This window comes from Rhamphochromis sp. 'chilingali', assembly GCF_963969265.1.
Source record: "Rhamphochromis sp. 'chilingali' genome assembly, chromosome: 8".
Lineage (NCBI taxonomy): Eukaryota > Metazoa > Chordata > Actinopteri > Cichliformes > Cichlidae > Rhamphochromis > Rhamphochromis sp. 'chilingali'.
Genome location: NC_137935.1, coordinates 39,126,802 through 39,145,735, shown reverse-complemented (window position 1 = coordinate 39,145,735; position 18,934 = coordinate 39,126,802). Strand labels below are relative to the sequence as shown.

Sequence of the window (18,934 nt, the reverse complement as noted above, 5' to 3'; positions counted from 1 at the left end):
CAGCGCAGACCTCTTGTTTTCAGTAGTAAGCGATGCTTATGATTGTGCCAGAGCACATTTTGAATCAACACCAAGGGAATTTCAGATTTCAGACAGATGTTTGGCGTTACACTCTGGAAATGCAATAAAGTGAGTGTTATTAACCCTCTGAGGTCCACGGACACGCTCACTTCCAACTCATGTGCTGCAAGCTGCATCAAGCGGAGTCTTTCATTCAGCCCGTTTTGAAAGTTATATATATATATATATATATATATATATATATATATATATATATATATATATATATATATATATATATATATATAAAGCCGTGCTTTTTTCTAAATCATATCGTCACGTTTGGTTTTTTTCTTCTTTCTTGTTTTTTTTTTATTTTTAAATTAAGCATCTTCTAATGAGAGTGCAAAAACAGTAAAGAAAGAAAAAAAGAGACCTCTTTCCTCTCGATGGAAAAATGCACCATGTCGACCAATTTTTTAAAAAAAAGTCAGCATCTGGGATTTGGTTGTTTAGGAAGAGGGGAAAGCAAGACAGCGAGAGAGAGACAGAGATCGATAGCCGGTTTTGAGATGTGGGAGATTTGTGACGTTTAGCGTGGAGTGTATAGTTAGTGTGTTGTGTAGTCATAGTTTTGCTTTGTGTGTCAGTGAGGCCACTAATGACTGTCACAAAGGCACATTGCAATGTAAACACTGTCACCAGGTGAAAACAGGAGCAGTGCTACACCTGTTGTCCTCTTGTGGTGGACATTTTTTTTACTGGCACAAGTAGTTTGTGGGGCATCTTATTGTGACACCTGATTGTTCTTTCATTTTAGTTATAGTAGTATTTTTAAATGGTTGTACCAAATTTTAAAAATGCCAGATGTATTGGTTGCATTTTCAGATAAATAGTTGTATATGTTTATAAAATGTGTGCACAACTTTTAAAAATGTACAATTTATATTTGCATTTCAAGTTATAAAAATAATTTACTCAACATGTCTGTGGTTTTGACAGTAAAAAAAACCTAACTACTAGGATTTTATGGGTTTTTTTTGTGTGATTTCAGATCAGTTGTGTTAATACAGTAAGTCAGTGAAAAAACCAACTAAATTCAGACACATGAGGTTGAGCTGAAAAGAATGATACCAAACAAGGCAGGAAGAAAATAAAAATGAAACAATCTGAGGGTGAAATACAAATGTAAAATCAACAGGAGTCAAAAATGTCCAGTTATATTTTGGACCTCAGAGGGTCAGCCTAACAAATCATGAAAAGTTAGGTTTGGATTTTTGTTCACGACGGTGCAGATTTCTGACATTTTGTGTAATTTAAGCACGTAACAATTTGTGTGAAACGGAAGTTAGCACTTGGACTTAACGCTACAAGCGCCACTTCAACGACCACATGGGATCTGTACAAGACACAAACTGAAAGCATTGGGGGATATATTACACCACAGGTGCCGTATTTGTGGGGGTAGTTACAGAGGTTGTAATTTTTGCAACGAGACTTTGGCTTTAACCGAAGATGGGGCTCCAAGTTCTGCTTTACTTAACGAAAAGGCGCTCTGTCACCCAAGAAACACGCAGGCGCAGAGAGAGAGAGAGCGCGTCGCCCTGTAACCATGGCAACCGTAACGCTGCCGCCTGGAACAACAGCACGTAGCTGTCAAACAAAACCAAACAGTCCTGACCCGCGACAACATGAAACAGGAAAGTACCGCCGTGTAATCCATTTATTTCAACAAAGTAACTGTATCCTGAATACCACCTTTTTAAACGGTAACTGTAACGGAATACAGTTACTCATATTTTGTATTTTAAATACGTAACGGCGGTACATGTATTCCGTTACTCCCCAACACTGTGTGTGTCCCATATAATACAGTGGTTCTCGAAATGTTTAGGCTTCCTTCACCCCCAGCACATCACATAACCATAGGGCAAGAATCCAAATTGAATATAGCCTGAATATAGCGCCACTATATACTTTTTTGCTGCATAAACCATCTTCTTTCAGCTTTGGTAAGGTGCTCACTGATGTCCAACTGAACCCCTCTCCCTCCAACTGGTATAATTTTATATCCATAGCTGATAATTTTTAATTAAAGAATGTATCACACCAGAATTGGACACGAGAAGTGTGGACAATGCTGCCTTGTCTGGCAAGTCTTGATTTCAGCAGGACATTTGAACGGCAGGATCAGAATTTAATGTGAACAACATAAATGCATGGATTAATCCTGCCTGTTGGTAGAGGAAAATTTGGTGAAGCACGACAGAAGATTTTGTTCCTGATGAAGGAAAACAAGACAAAGAGTGCTGAATTAAAAGAACCGTCTGCCCAGCTTCAACGCGCGAATGCTACTATTAGGGAGATGCAAAGGGATCTCCAAAACATGGAGCAAAAGAATCAGGCTGTCACGGTTGTTAAAGAGTGGACTCAGGCACGGAGCTCAGAAATAATGACAGTGCATTTATTTACAGTGCAGCAAGGTGACAACAGTTCAAATGTGCAACAATGGTGATAGTGCGTCCCTCCTTCCGTGTAAGCCCGTGCGTGCTAGTGAGTGCCCGTCTCTCCTCCAAGTGCTTCCTTAGTGTCCGTGAATCCTCCGTCAATCCCAGGCTTAGTGCAATACTCCAGCGCTGTCTGTCGCTCAGCCACACCATTAAGTAGCCCTGCTGAAGATGGTAGTTGATTGGCAGCAGCTGGTGGATTGACCGCGGGTGCGGCAGCTCCGGGCGAAAGCACTTCCGGGTCGGTACATTGTAAATAGCTGTACTTTGTGTGAAGTTGTTTTAATAAAACAAAAAAGAATAGTATATTTGTTTGTTTTTCTTTATTATAGATCTATTCACATGTACACAGCAATCACATAAAAATGAAATGCAAACTATTTACATCGCACCACACAGCTGTCATCAATCTTTAACCACAACATGAAACATTACAGGCTATTTAGAGCAGCACGTTGTTTCCAGAAGTATTTCCCAACAAGTTCAGGAAGGCACACTTTACGAAAGAAGTCTTGTGCTTGCTTTAAGCGCGGTTTCCAGAAATCCACAGCAGGGAAGACGCGAGTCACAGCAAGGTCTCTCTGTGTCCACACAACGAGGTCACAGTGGCTGGCGCCCGTAACAAAGACTCAGCGTCTCTGTTGTGTAAACACGCCAGTGATTGGGGTAATGTGGGTGAGTGTGTAGTGTAGTTGGTGTAATAGTTTTCGACTCCACACAGTCACTGCTTTGCTGTGCTTCTGCAGCGTATCCAGTAATGGTGACAAATCCTCCAGCGTTGCAATAGGAAGCTGCTCTTAAGCGCAGAAAGAATTGTTTCCAGGGATTTCTATTTGTATCCAGCTTGGCGTGCAGGATCCTTTGTGTAATCTATGCTTACATATGTATTTTACACACAGACAATGTGAAAAATACAACACATTGCTATGGATTGATGCTGAAAGTGCTAATTGCACTAAAAAATTTAGCTGAAAAAAAAAAAAACACCAACTAAATAGATAAGCATGTCTGTTAACAAAAAAACCCAAACGCTTTACCCAACTGGGGTTTTTCAACTACCTCAGGGACAAAGCTTTACCAAAATCTTCCAACTCAGACCCTGTGACAAGGTCTGTGAAAACCACGTTTTTATGCCTGAAATACTACAGTACTACACTCCCACCAGATGAGCTCATGCAGCCTGTCACGAACCGGGACATACAACCATGACAAAACAGGAGATGCACACACAATTTATTGTGTTATTAATTTAGATGAACTGTGCTAATATAGTATACCAAAATGAAAACAATAACTCAAATTTCAGATATTTGAGGTAGTGCTGAAAATAATGGTGCCAAATAAGGCAAGAAAAACATATTTTAAAGGTGAAATATAGAGGTAAAATCAAAAATAGTCAAGAACGGCCAATTATACCCTGGACCACAGAGGGTTAAATTTGAAAACGGTTTAAAAACAAACAAACATCCCCATTCTAAAATGTCATGTGACAATCTGATTCATAAAGAGTGATGATGTCACAAGGACATGTGATGATGTCACAAGGACATGCCTTTGATCCTTTGAAGTTTTTCTATAAATAGGGGTCAGGAGCAGCAAGTTTTAGTCAGTTTGTTCGCAGCCTTCAAACGTTCGACCAGAGATACATTTGAAAGTATTTGTAAACCTCTTCAGAGTCACTGTGCACAGGATTAAAAATGTATCCACGAAAACACCAACAAAGAATAAACAATCTTGCTGCCTCTCCTTCGAGGTCTGGCCGGCCACTCACTGCAAGAGGTAAGCCTGATATGACACGATCCATTGGTGCCTCATCAGTCCAAAGGAAATTACAAGAAAACTCCGACCTACATGCAAAAATTAAACAAATTGAAGAAGAGAAGCTTCAACTGGAGGAGAAGTGCAGACAATTGGAAGCACGAAATCAAGAGCTGGAAAAACAACAGCAACGCCAGCCTTACACAAAAATTATTAGTGAGGCCTGGGAAGGAAAGTTTGGTGAAGCACGAGAGAGGATTTTGGTCCTGATGAAGGAAAACAAGACAAAGAGTGCTGAATTAAAAGAAACGTCTGCCCAGCTTCAACGCGCGAATGCTACTATTGGGGAGATGCAAAGGGATCTCCAAAACATGGAGCAAAAGAATCAGGCGCTCCAAGGAACGCTTGATGAAGCTATGGAACAAACTGCACAAATCCTCGGACAGAAAAAGGAAGGGGTCACACAAATGCAGGACCAACTCAAAGGCATAAAGAAAAAATACGAAGTGCTGAAAGTCAGGCTGGATGAAACAGAGTGCAAAAATAAAGAGCTTCTTCAAGAGAAAGAGCAACAGGAAGAAGAAAAAAAACGTATTCTCCAGGACTTGGAGAGAAGAAATGAGCAGTTAGAAAAGATGCACAAGGAAAAACAACAGCAAAATACAGACAAGCGCAATCTATTAAAAGAAATGGAGCAAAGATGCCAGAAACTTGAGAAGGAAGTTGAAGAAACAACCGATCAGCTGAGAACCCTCATCCTAGAGAAAAAAGTGGTCGTGGAAAAGCTCATGGAAAAGAAGAAAAAACGTTTCCGCTTCTTCTGGAGGAGGGACACTCCTGCTTTTTCTACTTTTTCTATTTTTTCTACTGCAGATGTCACCTCGTCTCCCTCCACCTCTGTTCCATCTTAATTTTCACCTCTCCTCTCCCCTTCTCTCCTAACACTTCTTCCCTCTCTCCTTCATCTTTTTTCACCCCAACCAGTCCCGGCAGTTGACTGCCCCTCGTGAGCCTGGTTCTGCCGGAAGTTTCTGCCCGTTTAAAGGCAGTTTTTCTTCCCCACTGTCGCCTAGTGCTTGCTCAGAGGGGATTGTTGGGGTTTTCTCTTTTCTTTTTTTTCCCTTCTTATTACCATTTTCCTTTATTTACCGATTTGTTTTGTTTACTTTTCTTTTACGTTGTTTCTTTATTTACTTGTTTAACTTTTTTTCAACTTATGTAATAAACTAATAAACCAATTGAATTTATCCTCTGCGTATTTTACATCTAATCTTTAAAGAATATTTCCAAAACATTTTCAAACATCACGATCTGTCTTTTGTTTGCTTGTTAAAACCCCGTAAATGGTGAAGTAAAAACCCTGTGATATGGTTCAAAACATCAAAATAGACTAAACAACTAGTCTAAAACTAAGAGACACAGGATAAAGTTGGTGTGAAGGTTTCAGTCTGTGAATGAATCTAAGCACCATCACCTTAACTTTAAATTCATCTCTGTTACCCTCTTTGTGACTGAACTCTGACCGTGAGCACCACAGCCACTGCGCACCAGTCACACGCACTTTAAATCCATCACAGTAAACCAGTTAGTTTACCTCAGTTTGTTTTGCAGCACATTTCACAACATGCAAAAGCATAATGTGCCATGTACAGACTCAAAATCTGATTTAAAAACATGAGGACTGACCTGTAAGCTTTACATTTACAGTTTATCACATACCACTGAGCAGTTCTTACCTGTAATTCTAAGCCCTCTTCTTCCTTTTCTGGTTTAAAACATCAAATTAGACTAAACAACTAGTCTAAAACCAAGAGACACTTAAATATTAAGTTAAACCTCTGGGGTCGCCGGACGCGTCGGCGCGTCAAAATCACATGACCAATTTAAGACGACACAGCTACAAGATGCACCGATTCAGAGGCTGTATCCCAATTCAGGGTCTGCAGCCTTAAAGGCCGCATTTTAAGGCCGATTACGTCACAGCGACGCGACGAAGGCCTAAAAATAAATGTTGGTTTCAGTTCTATGAAGCTTTGAGTATTTTGGATTAGTAGCACTGCTGTGTTTGTTGCATCATATTGCTGTAATTGTTTATATGCTTTATATATTCTGAGGTAAGTTGATCGATAGTGTTACATCATATTCTATAAGGATGTTATGTGTTTGTGTACTTTCTGCCCAGTTTGACCCATTTAGCAGAAGCCAGCTTGGTTCCACTTGCCTCTTACCCGTGATTTCAGTGGAAATTTCAAATTCAGGATCTGACACACACTGTTTCATGTCCTACACAGTTCTTGCAAGTTCATAGAAATTTCTGTTCAATTAGAACCAAATATTTGAGTTGATGGTTGAAATTGTTGTTGTAATTTGTGTTTTAAATGTTTTTAGATTGATGTTTTGTTTCCTTTACAATATTGTAAAGGAAACAAAACATCAATCAAAAAACTGTCCTCTTTTTCTTTTCTTTTTTTATTTGGGCTACTTAAATTTATTTTGGGCTACCAAAAACTGAAGAGTGCCTGCCCGAAGGGTAAGTTTCATGTTGGACTCATGGTTCTTTGTTAGTCCAGTTTAGGACAATGTCTCTGACGTATGTATCATATCAAATATATGTCATATCAAAACAACCCCACACCTGCAGTTGTTTCAGTTTTTCACAGGTGTTTCCTGTCAGCCGGTCAACCTCACTCAGGTGGACATCCATATCAGCCAACCAAACGACAAGCTCCTCCCTCTGTGCTTCAAATCCCTCCCACTCTGAGACCAGGAGCTGAGAGAGAGAAAACAAGGGTCAATTATAAAGAAGAGCGAAAAGTGAAACCTCCTGAGAAGGTCTGACTCGCATACCTGCAGTCGACCTATGATTGGCGTTCACGTCATCCCAGCGGCGGCCGCACTCCCTCGCCACTGCCAGCAGCCAAGTCTGCAGGGTGCCCTGGAAGAGCAGAGTTAATGTTCGACTCCTCACATCTCCAATGGTTGTACACGTTGTCATTAACGTGGCTTCACTCCACATCAGCCGCTTTGCTAAAACACCGGTGTCGGCACATAAGGACGCTGTCAGCCTGTCAGCTACGTTGATTAGCTGCGTATATACGAATGTGAATCGCATCATTGGCTGGACTGTGGGATAAGGTGGCCTCGTTCTGATCCCATACGGGAGCAGCCAGTCACTCACTGACTAACACTGCAAAATAGAATTGTTAAAGTATTAATTTTAATTTCAATTCAGGTCAGAATTTTTTTCCGTGCGCAACGCAAATTTTCTGTGCGCAGAGACCGTGCCAGCAGTGCGCAATTGCGCACGTGTGCAGCTTAGAGGGAACATTGCACTGTAGGGATGTTTTCGGCAGCAGGAACTGGGAAATGACTCAAGGATGAGGGAAAGAGCAATGCAGCACCATACGTAAACATCCTTGATGATAACTTGCTCAAGGGCACTATAACAGGACAGTGATGCTAAGCACACAGTTAAGATAACAAAGGAATAAATGGTATATGCCACATTTCTCTAGAAGGCTCTGCTGTTTTTCCTGCAGCAGCACGCAGCTGTCCGAGCGGACGTTTGAACAGTGGAGAAGTTCCCACGTGAAGAACGACGAACAAAGTGCCAGCCACTGCAGCACCATGCTGCCTTTCCAATACAGTTACATTAGCAGATAATTTCCTTTTCTCGGGATGTAACGGCCACTAAACACTTTGCACACACAACACATTTACAGTAAACACTGCACACATTTGCTTTATTAGATTTTTACAGTAACGTTGCATTTTAAGCCTTTTAAATGGTCAAATAAAGTATATAAATATATTTCAAATGCATTTTATCTAACCATCAAAGTCTTAAGTCTCACAGATTTCCCTTTGGTAAACTGTCTTTCTGGGGGAATAACAGCAATGACAATGCAGGTGTTCAAGTACTGCTGACATTCCAAAGACTTCCTGTCCCCTCTAAATGACAAAAGCATTATTCCACAGTGTCAAGGTAACAGGATGAGCCTCATCTGCCAAATGCAAAATCAAATGTGATTTAAAAAGAGAAATCGAGCTCTTAGTTTCTTCCAGGTGCTCGATGTGTGTCCATATGCACCACACCTGCAGAGAAAACATCTGTGAGAGAGTTCTCCAGTGGACCGTTTGGGTTCATGTTTCAGACACATGAGCGTTTGCCACATAACCTCAGCTGACAGAGCCAGCACTCGGCCTGCAACCAGCAGCAACATCCCCACATGCTGGATCCACAAAGGCAGCTCCAACCAGTGGGACAGCCCTCCCACTGGCATGGATACAGCCACACAGGGAGGCAAGCCGCCCACCACCCAAACTCCCAGAGGTGTCCGAAACCCCGGCAGCAAGACATTTATGTGGAGCTGTGTACCAGCACTAGCTCAAACACGTTGGCAGGAGGATTACCGTTTGCCATGACAGCCTGTACGAGTGGGGGGCTGCTGCCGAAGCTGTTCTTCCACTGCGCCCCCGGGTGTTGTGGTTATCCATGAACACACACCACTCCAGTGCAGACACCATCCAACCCCACAGCAATTCAATGCACCACCGCTGTTAGTGTGGCACAAATGTTAAGGCGGCAAAGAACTGCAGAGTTTTTCTGATTCCTCTCGTGTTTTTGTGATTCATCTGCCCCCCCCCCCTCTCATTTCCCCCCATTCATAAGCTCCTCCTCCAAGTACTCCTCCCATCTTCAAAATACTCTCTCCCTCTCTGTCCTTCTGCACGTCCTTTTCAGCTTAATGTCTCTGTTGGTTGTTTTCTCCTTCCTCAGTCTCCACCTTCACAACTCATAATACGCCTTTACTTCACCTCGCTGCTTATCCCACTTTACTTTTGAATACTTCCTCATCCCACCACCAAGCCTCCTTGTTCCATTTCCTCTGTGCAGAGGCTGCCCCGAACACCTCCTCAGCAGGTTGATTACGGCTTTAGTCACCAATACCTCATCTCAAGTCTTTCCTGACTTCTGCACAACATTTTTTGCTGGTATTTAAGTACAGCCTCGTTTTCATCGCCTTGTGCATGTGTGATGATGTGCTTCAAACGTAAGACCTTAAGCAGCAGACTCCACAGCATGCCTCTGCCCAGGTTATCGACAGCTACATCCAGCCATGCTGCAAACCTGGAGGTCAGGCCCAGCCTCCTTGCCAGCCAGCCGTCCACTGCTGCACAGAGAACAGTGGGGCTTAGATGGGATTAAACAGTTCTTATCTGCACTAAGAACAGTGTGAAGCTCATATTCAAGCAGCCCATGCAGACAGTTCTTACTTGTCATATGGAAAACACAAGTGATAAAAACTTCATCAAAGCTTAATGGACTCCGCCATAATATATTATTGCTTATAGATAAAAAGCTGGTGTCAAAACATCATCACCAGGACCCTGAATTCACCCGCAATGTACATCAGGACAAAACATGGACTCACAAAGACCAGCACCTTACTAATACCTTAATAATGCTTAATAGTGCAGCATTGTTATAAAGTGCTACACTTATTTCCTGAACGTTTACATTAGTCACACATCACTGTCAACATTATATTCAAACAGACCATTTATACTATCATATATAACTCACTGTAGCTAATTCATTTCTACGTTACTCCCTTCCTTCTTTGGTTATTTCAGCACTACCTGCACAGTTACGTTGTTACATTATCTGTGCAAAATCGACAAAAATCTGTTTCTTCAGTTATTTATAAAGATCTGTTCAGGGTTTACGGATGGGTGACAAATTAAAGGAAAACTTAGCAAAGTCTCTTAGTACAGTTTTAGGATTAAAATAGGAGCTTCCATGCTCTGTGAGAAAAGAAGGAGGACAAATCAGGCCTGATTGTTTAAGACCTTGTATGTGAGGAGCAGGATTTTGAATTCTGGATTTAACAGGAAGCCAATACAGGAGAAATCTGCTCTCTCTTTCTAGTCCCTGTCAGGACTCTTGCTGCAGCATTTTGGATCAGCTGAAGGCTTTTCAGTGAGTTTTTAGGACATCCTGATAATAATGAATTACAGTCGTCCAGCCTGGAAGTAATAAATGCATGAACTAGTTTTTCAGCGTCACTCTGAGACAGGATATTTCTAACTTTAGAGATGTTGCACAAATGGAAGAAAGCAGTCTTACATATTTGTTTAATATGTGCATTGAAGGACATGTCCTGGTCAAAAATGACTCCAAAGTTCCTCACAGTGTTACTGGAGGCCAAGGTAATGCCATCCAGAGTAAGAATCTGGTTAGATACCATATTTCTAGGCTTTTCAGGGCCGAGTACAATAACCTCAGTTTGATCTGAATTAAGAAGCAGAAAGTTAGCGGCCATCCAGGTCTTTATGTCTTTAAGACATTCCTGCAGTTTAACTCATTGGTGTGTGTTATCTGGCTTCATGGACAGATAGAGCTGGGTGTCATCTGCATAGCAGTGTAAATGTATGCTATGTCTTCTAATGATGCTGCCTAAGGGAAGCATGTATAATGTAAACAGAATTGGTCCTAGCACTGAACCCTGTGGAACTCCATAATTAACCTCAGTGTGTGAAGAGGACTCTCCATTTACATGCACAAACTGGAGTCTATTAGATAGATATGATACAAACCACTGCAGCACAGTACCTGTAATACCTACAGCATGTTCTAATCGCTCTAATAGGATATTATGGTCGACAGTATCGAACGCTGCACTAAGGTCTAGCAGGACAAGCACAGACATGAGTCCACTGTCAGAGGCCATAGAAGGATCCTTTTAAATAGTCCAGAGTATGTGAAGCATTGTGGGTTAATTTATTATTAAACTGAGGCAGATAAAGTGCTTGAAGTTTACAGAATAAAGCGCTGTATGGTTAAAGGTAACTTTGAGTCTAAAGTGCCTTATGTGGTCAGTAAGACCTAAAAAAAGTATTTTAAATAGTCTTGAAATGCCCCTCTTCACATATGGTACATGTATGATCAACTGCATATACCTGCTTAGGAGAAATGCAGAAATTATTCAAGTTATTTTCAGCAAAGTCATTCAAAAGTTGTGCTCACAGATCCAGCGAGCTAAGCAGAGGGTGCATTACCATCAAGAGATACACGCAGTGAGTAAAGAGGGAGAAACACTACTGGTAAGCAGCCCATGCAGCAAACACCAGCCAATCCTGATGTATCCTGAAAAACACAGAGACATGACAAACTGAGACTCACACAGTACTTGATACACTTAAGGCCAGCTCACAATTTCTACACATTTTTCAAGTGTGGTCATTCTGCTTCAGCAGCTTCCCAACACACCAAAATGCTCCAGCAGGCAACAAGCTGCTTTATGTTCACAGCACCAGTTAAGTGACTCGTTATACAAACACACAGCAATGTAACACAACTGAGTGTTTCTCACCAACAATATTCGGCCAGTAAAGCAGAACTTGGAGCCCCATCTTCGGTTAAAGCCAAAGTCTCGTTGCAAAAATTACAACCTCTGTAACTACCCCCACAAATACGGCACCTGTGGTGTAATATATCCCCCAATGCTTTCAGTTTGTGTCTTGTACAGATCCCATGTGGTCGTTGAAGTGGCGCTTGTAGCGTTAAGTCCAAGTGTTTACTGTGATGGATTTAAAGTGCGTGTGACTGGTGCGCAGTGGCTGTGGTGCTCACGGTCAGAGTTCAGTCACAAAGAGGGTAACAGAGATGAATTTAAAGTTAAGGTGATGGTGCTTAGATTCATTCACAGACTGAAACCTTCACACCAACTTTATCCTGTGTCTCTTAGTTTTAGACTAGTTGTTTAGTCTATTTTGATGTTTTGAACCATATCACAGGGTTTTTACTTCACCATTTACGGGGTTTTAACAAGCAAACAAAAGACAGATCGTGATGTTTGAAAATGTTTTGGAAATATTCTTTAAAGATTAGATGTAAAATACGCAGAGGATAAATTCAATTGGTTTATTAGTTTATTACATAAGTTGAAAAAAAGTTAAACAAGTAAATAAAGAAACAACGTAAAAGAAAAGTAAACAAAACAAATCGGTAAATAAAGGAAAATGGTAATAAGAAGGGAAAAAAAAGAAAAGAGAAAACCCCAACAATCCCCTCTGAGCAAGCACTAGGCGACAGTGGGGAAGAAAAACTGCCTTTAAACGGGCAGAAACTTCCGGCAGAACCAGGCTCACGAGGGGCAGTCAACTGCCGGGACTGGTTGGGGTGAAAAAAGATGAAGGAGAGAGGGAAGAAGTGTTAGGAGAGAAGGGGAGAGGAGAGGTGAAAATTAAGATGGAACAGAGGTGGAGGGAGACGAGGTGACATCTGCAGTAGAAAAAATAGAAAAAGTAGAAAAAGCAGGAGTGTCCCTCCTCCAGAAGAAGCGGAAACGTTTTTTCTTCTTTTCCATGAGCTTTTCCACGACCACTTTTTTCTCTAGGATGAGGGTTCTCAGCTGATCGGTTGTTTCTTCAACTTCCTTCTCAAGTTTCTGGCATCTTTGCTCCATTTCTTTTAATAGATTGCGCTTGTCTGTATTTTGCTGTTGTTTTTCCTTGTGCATCTTTTCTAACTGCTCATTTCTTCTCTCCAAGTCCTGGAGAATACGTTTTTTTTCTTCTTCCTGTTGCTCTTTCTCTTGAAGAAGCTCTTTATTTTTGCACTCTGTTTCATCCAGCCTGACTTTCAGCACTTCGTATTTTTTCTTTATGCCTTTGAGTTGGTCCTGCATTTGTGTGACCCCTTCCTTTTTCTGTCCGAGGATTTGTGCAGTTTGTTCCATAGCTTCATCAAGCGTTCCTTGGAGCGCCTGATTCTTTTGCTCCATGTTTTGGAGATCCCTTTGCATCTCCCCAATAGTAGCATTCGCGCGTTGAAGCTGGGCAGACGTTTCTTTTAATTCAGCACTCTTTGTCTTGTTTTCCTTCATCAGGACCAAAATCCTCTCTCGTGCTTCACCAAACTTTCCTTCCCAGGCCTCACTAATAATTTTTGTGTAAGGCTGGCGTTGCTGTTGTTTTTCCAGCTCTTGATTTCGTGCTTCCAATTGTCTGCACTTCTCCTCCAGTTGAAGCTTCTCTTCTTCAATTTGTTTAATTTTTGCATGTAGGTCGGAGTTTTCTTGTAATCTCCTTTGGACTGATGAGGCACCAATGGATCGTGTCATATCAGGCTTACCTCTTGCAGTGAGTGGCCGGCCAGACCTCGAAGGAGAGGCAGCAAGATTGTTTATTCTTTGTTGGTGTTTTCGTGGATACATTTTTAATCCTGTGCACAGTGACTCTGAAGAGGTTTACAAATACTTTCAAATGTATCTCTGGTCGAACGTTTGAAGGCTGCGAACAAACTGACTAAAACTTGCTGCTCCTGACCCCTATTTATAGAAAAACTTCAAAGGATCAAAGGCATGTCCTTGTGACATCATCACATGTCCTTGTGACATCATCACTCTTTATGAATCAGATTGTCACATGACATTTTAGAATGGGGATGTTTGTTTGTTTTTAAACCGGTTTCAAATTTAACCCTCTGTGGTCCAGGGTATAATTGGCCGTTCTTGACTATTTTTGATTTTACCTCTATATTTCACCTTTAAAATATGTTTTTCTTGCCTTATTTGGCACCATTATTTTCAGCACTACCTCAAATATCTGAAATTTGAGTTATTGTTTTCATTTTGGTATACTATATTAGCACAGTTCATCTAAATTAATAACACAATAAATTGTGTGTGCATCTCCTGTTTTGTCATGGTTGTATGTCCCGGTTCGTGACAGGCTGCATGAGCTCATCTGGTGGGAGTGTAGTACTGTAGTATTTCAGGCATAAAAACGTGGTTTTCACAGACCTTGTCACAGGGTCTGAGTTGGAAGATTTTGGTAAAGCTTTGTCCCTGAGGTAGTTGAAAAACCCCAGTTGGGTAAAGCGTTTGGGTTTTTTTGTTAACAGACATGCTTATCTATTTAGTTGGTGTTTTTTTTTTTTTCAGCTAAATTTTTTAGTGCAATTAGCACTTTCAGCATCAATCCATAGCAATGTGTTGTATTTTTCACATTGTCTGTGTGTAAAATACATATGTAAGCATAGATTACACAAAGGATCCTGCACGCCAAGCTGGATACAAATAGAAATCCCTGGAAACAATTCTTTCTGCGCTTAAGAGCAGCTTCCTATTGCAACGCTGGAGGATTTGTCACCATTACTGGATACGCTGCAGAAGCACAGCAAAGCAGTGACTGTGTGGAGTCGAAAACTATTACACCAACTACACTACACACTCACCCACATTACCCCAATCACTGGCGTGTTTACACAACAGAGACGCTGAGTCTTTGTTACGGGCGCCAGCCACTGTGACCTCGTTGTGTGGACACAGAGAGACCTTGCTGTGACTCGCGTCTTCCCTGCTGTGGATTTCTGGAAACCGCGCTTAAAGCAAGCACAAGACTTCTTTCGTAAAGTGTGCCTTCCTGAACTTGTTGGGAAATACTTCTGGAAACAACGTGCTGCTCTAAATAGCCTGTAATGTTTCATGTTGTGGTTAAAGATTGATGACAGCTGTGTGGTGCGATGTAAATAGTTTGCATTTCATTTTTATGTGATTGCTGTGTACATGTGAATAGATCTATAATAAAGAAAAACAAACAAATATACTATTCTTTTTTGTTTTATTAAAACAACTTCACACAAAGTACAGCTATTTACAATGTACCGACCCGGAAGTGCTTTCGCCCGGAGCTGCCGCACCCGCGGTCAATCCACCAGCTGCTGCCAATCAACTACCATCTTCAGCAGGGCTACTTAATGGTGTGGCTGAGCGACAGACAGCGCTGGAGTATTGCACTAAGCCTGGGATTGACGGAGGATTCACGGACACTAAGGAAGCACTTGGAGGAGAGACGGGCACTCACTAGCACGCACGGGCTTACACGGAAGGAGGGACGCACTATCACCATTGTTGCACATTTGAACTGTTGTCACCTTGCTGCACTGTAAATAAATGCACTGTCATTATTTCTGAGCTCCGTGCCTGAGTCCACTCTTTAACAACCGTGACAGCCTGATTCTTTTGCTCCATGTTTTGGAGATCCCTTTGCATCTCCCTAATAGTAGCATTCGCGCGTTGAAGCTGGGCAGACGGTTCTTTTAATTCAGCACTCTTTGTCTTGTTTTCCTTCATCAGGAACAAAATCTTCTGTCGTGCTTCACCAAATTTTCCTCTACCAACAGGCAGGATTAATCCATGCATTTATGTTGTTCACATTAAATTCTGATCCTGCCGTTCAAATGTCCTGCTGAAATCAAGACTTGCCAGACAAGGCAGCATTGTCCACACTTCTCGTGTCCAATTCTGGTGTGATACATTCTTTAATTAAAAATTATCAGCTATGGATATAAAATTATACCAGTTGGAGGGAGAGGGGTTCAGTTGGACATCAGTGAGCACCTTACCAAAGCTGAAAGAAGATGGTTTATGCAGCAAAAAAGTATATAGTGGCGCTATATTCAGGCTATATTCAATTTGGATTCTTGCCCTATGGTTATGTGATGTGCTGGGGGTGAAGGAAGCCTAAACATTTCGAGAACCACTGTATTATATGGGACACACACAGTGTTGGGGAGTAACGGAATACATGTACCGCCGTTACGTATTTAAAATACAAAATATGAGTAACTGTATTCCGTTACAGTTACCGTTTAAAAAGGTGGTATTCAGGATACAGTTACTTTGTTGAAATAAATGGATTACACTGCGGTACTTTCCTGTTTCATGTTGTCGCGGGTCAGGACTGTTTGGTTTTGTTTGACAGCTACGTGCTGTTGTTCCAGGCGGCAGCGTTACGGTTGCCATGGTTACAGGGCGACGCGCGCTCTCTCTCTCTGCGCCTGCGTGTTTCTTGGGTGACAGAGCGCCTTTTCGTTAAGTAAAGCAGAACTTGGAGCCCCATCTTCGGTTAAAGCCAAAGTCTCGTTGCAAAAATTACAACCTCTGTAACTACCCCCACAAATACGGCACCTGTGGTGTAATATATCCCCCAATGCTTTCAGTTTGTGTCTTGTACAGATCCCATGTGGTCGTTGAAGTGGCGCTTGTAGCGTTAAGTCCAAGTGCTAACTTCCGTTTCACACAAATTGTTACGTGCTTAAATTACACAAAATGTCAGAAATCTGCACCGTCGTGAACAAAAATCCAAACCTAACTTTTCATGATTTGTTAGGCTGACCCTCTGAGGTCCAAAATATAACTGGACATTTTTGACTCCTGTTGATTTTACATTTGTATTTCACCCTCAGATTGTTTCATTTTTATTTTCTTCCTGCCTTGTTTGGTATCATTCTTTTCAGCTCAACCTCATGTGTCTGAATTTAGTTGGTTTTTTCACTGACTTACTGTATTAACACAACTGATCTGAAATCACACAAAAAAAACCCATAAAATCCTAGTAGTTAGGTTTTTTTTACTGTCAAAACCACAGACATGTTGAGTAAATTATTTTTATAACTTGAAATGCAAATATAAATTGTACATTTTTAAAAGTTGTGCACACATTTTATAAACATATACAACTATTTATCTGAAAATGCAACCAATACATCTGGCATTTTTAAAATTTGGTACAACCATTTAAAAATACTACTATAACTAAAATGAAAGAACAATCAGGTGTCACAATAAGATGCCCCACAAACTACTTGTGCCAGTAAAAAAAATGTCCACCACAAGAGGACAACAGGTGTAGCACTGCTCCTGTTTTCACCTGGTGACAGTGTTTACATTGCAATGTGCCTTTGTGACAGTCATTAGTGGCCTCACTGACACACAAAGCAAAACTATGACTACACAACACACTAACTATACACTCCACGCTAAACGTCACAAATCTCCCACATCTCAAAACCGGCTATCGATCTCTGTCTCTCTCTCGCTGTCTTGCTTTCCCCTCTTCCTAAACAACCAAATCCCAGATGCTGACTTTTTTTTAAAAAATTGGTCGACATGGTGCATTTTTCCATCGAGAGGAAAGAGGTCTCTTTTTTTCTTTCTTTACTGTTTTTGCACTCTCATTAGAAGATGCTTAATTTAAAAATAAAAAAAAAACAAGAAAGAAGAAAAAAACCAAACATGACGATATGATTTAGTTTAGTTGAAATCAGGCACCTTCTGTTTAAATGTGTTCTTGTGAATTGATTGTGTATTGCATACATTTGATTTGACTTTCTGCGAGACAACAGTCGTCCGCTGGCCAAAAAAAGTTTTCCAAATACCTCCACGTGATCAAGCCTGGATTTAGAAAACAATAGCAAAAAAATCTGCACCTCCTGCTTCACATGCAATTTGTATTTGTGTGTTCAGAGGCGGCGGCGAGAGGGGAGACCTCGGCTCATCCACGGAACAACTGAGGGAAAAGTGTGGACTTTATACCAGTTTTTAAATTGTGTTGATCGGCCACGTAAAACCAGAGTTATGATAAAAATATCTGCAATGTTTCTTTGTTTTTTACTGAATACTGTCGTTGTTTATATTTACTGTGGGAAGAAACGGTAAAAACAGGAGTGACGGCGGTGTTTTTGAGATGTGAGAGATTTGCGACGTTTAGCGCAAATCTTGTGTAGTTAGTGTGTAGTTAGTGTGTAGTTAGTGTGTAGTGTAGTCAATAGTTTTGTTGTGTGTCAGAACAATGAGGCGACTGCTGAATGTTACAGGTGTTACAGCAGTGATACGTCTGCTGCTGTCAGGCCTGCAGGTATCAGGCTGTTGTTCTCCTTCATCTCATAGTGGACAGGAATTATTTTTTGGAGCGGCACAAATAATTTGTGTTCTGTAAATAGCTTGAAATGTTTATTTAAAAAAAAACGCCTTGGCTGCATTTTTAGGTAAACAGCTGCAAAAAATGTTGTTGTTTGCATAACTCAGTTACCTTTTTGAAGAAGTAACTATATAATTAACTGCCCAGCATTGGTCATTATTTACTGTATTTTGCAGACAGAGTTACAGACTCTCTCCCAGACCACAGACTCATACTCATGATATGAGTCAGAGCTTCATAAATTTCTTTTTTAGAAAGTTGTGTTTTCAAAATTGGAGTTTAAGTTATTTTTACTTCCAATAGTTTTAACATGCTGCACAGGTCATGCTGAACAAGATTTCTTTAAAAAAAAAAAAAAATCATTGTAAGTGGGCTAAAGCAGTTAATTAAAAGTAGTCTAACATAAATGCTGTAATTTGATTATTTTAATAAACCATGTAACCTGGGTGGATTCGATGCTGGCGTGACCACAGTGCACACGTCTGCTGTTGCTCACAGTGGTCCAAGAGACCACTCAGGGAGTTTGTGTGTTCGCTCAGACACATGAAACATTAGAGGGAACATCCCTACAGTGTAATCCTGCCCCCACCGTGCTTCGCTGTAGTGATGGTGGTGTTCGGGTGATGAGCGGTGCCTGGTTGAGGTCTGCATGACAGACTAGTGTGCTGGGATGCATCATCAGTGATGTAACATGAGGTCATCACAGGTTTTAAACCTCTCAACATCAGACACCCTCTCTCACCTGGATTAATCAGACTCACAGCCGCAGTCGTCAACAGATCTGCCTTCTTGATCCAAAGACACCTTGTGGCTTTCTCTGCTGCCTCGCTACCTGATCTAACGACCCTCATTTATGCCCGGCAATAGAAGCACTTTGCAGAGTGAACACTTTACAAATC

General features: G+C 41.2%; 1 protein-coding gene across 1 annotated transcript; it reads right to left on the bottom strand.

Annotated features, from left to right (window-relative positions):
• Positions 1-8,115: 8,115 nt before the first annotated feature.
• Positions 8,116-11,681, bottom strand: LOC308401612 (uncharacterized protein; the record flags this gene model as incomplete). The annotated part of the gene is given in 11 exon segments (XM_080889881.1): positions 8,116-8,145; positions 8,444-8,535; positions 8,538-8,572; positions 8,574-8,635; positions 8,692-8,738; positions 8,741-8,822; positions 9,327-9,439; positions 11,328-11,369; positions 11,372-11,398; positions 11,401-11,415; positions 11,642-11,681. Coding segments are annotated over 11 exon segments (585 nt in total).
• Between the last annotated feature and the right edge of the window lie 7,253 nt (positions 11,682-18,934).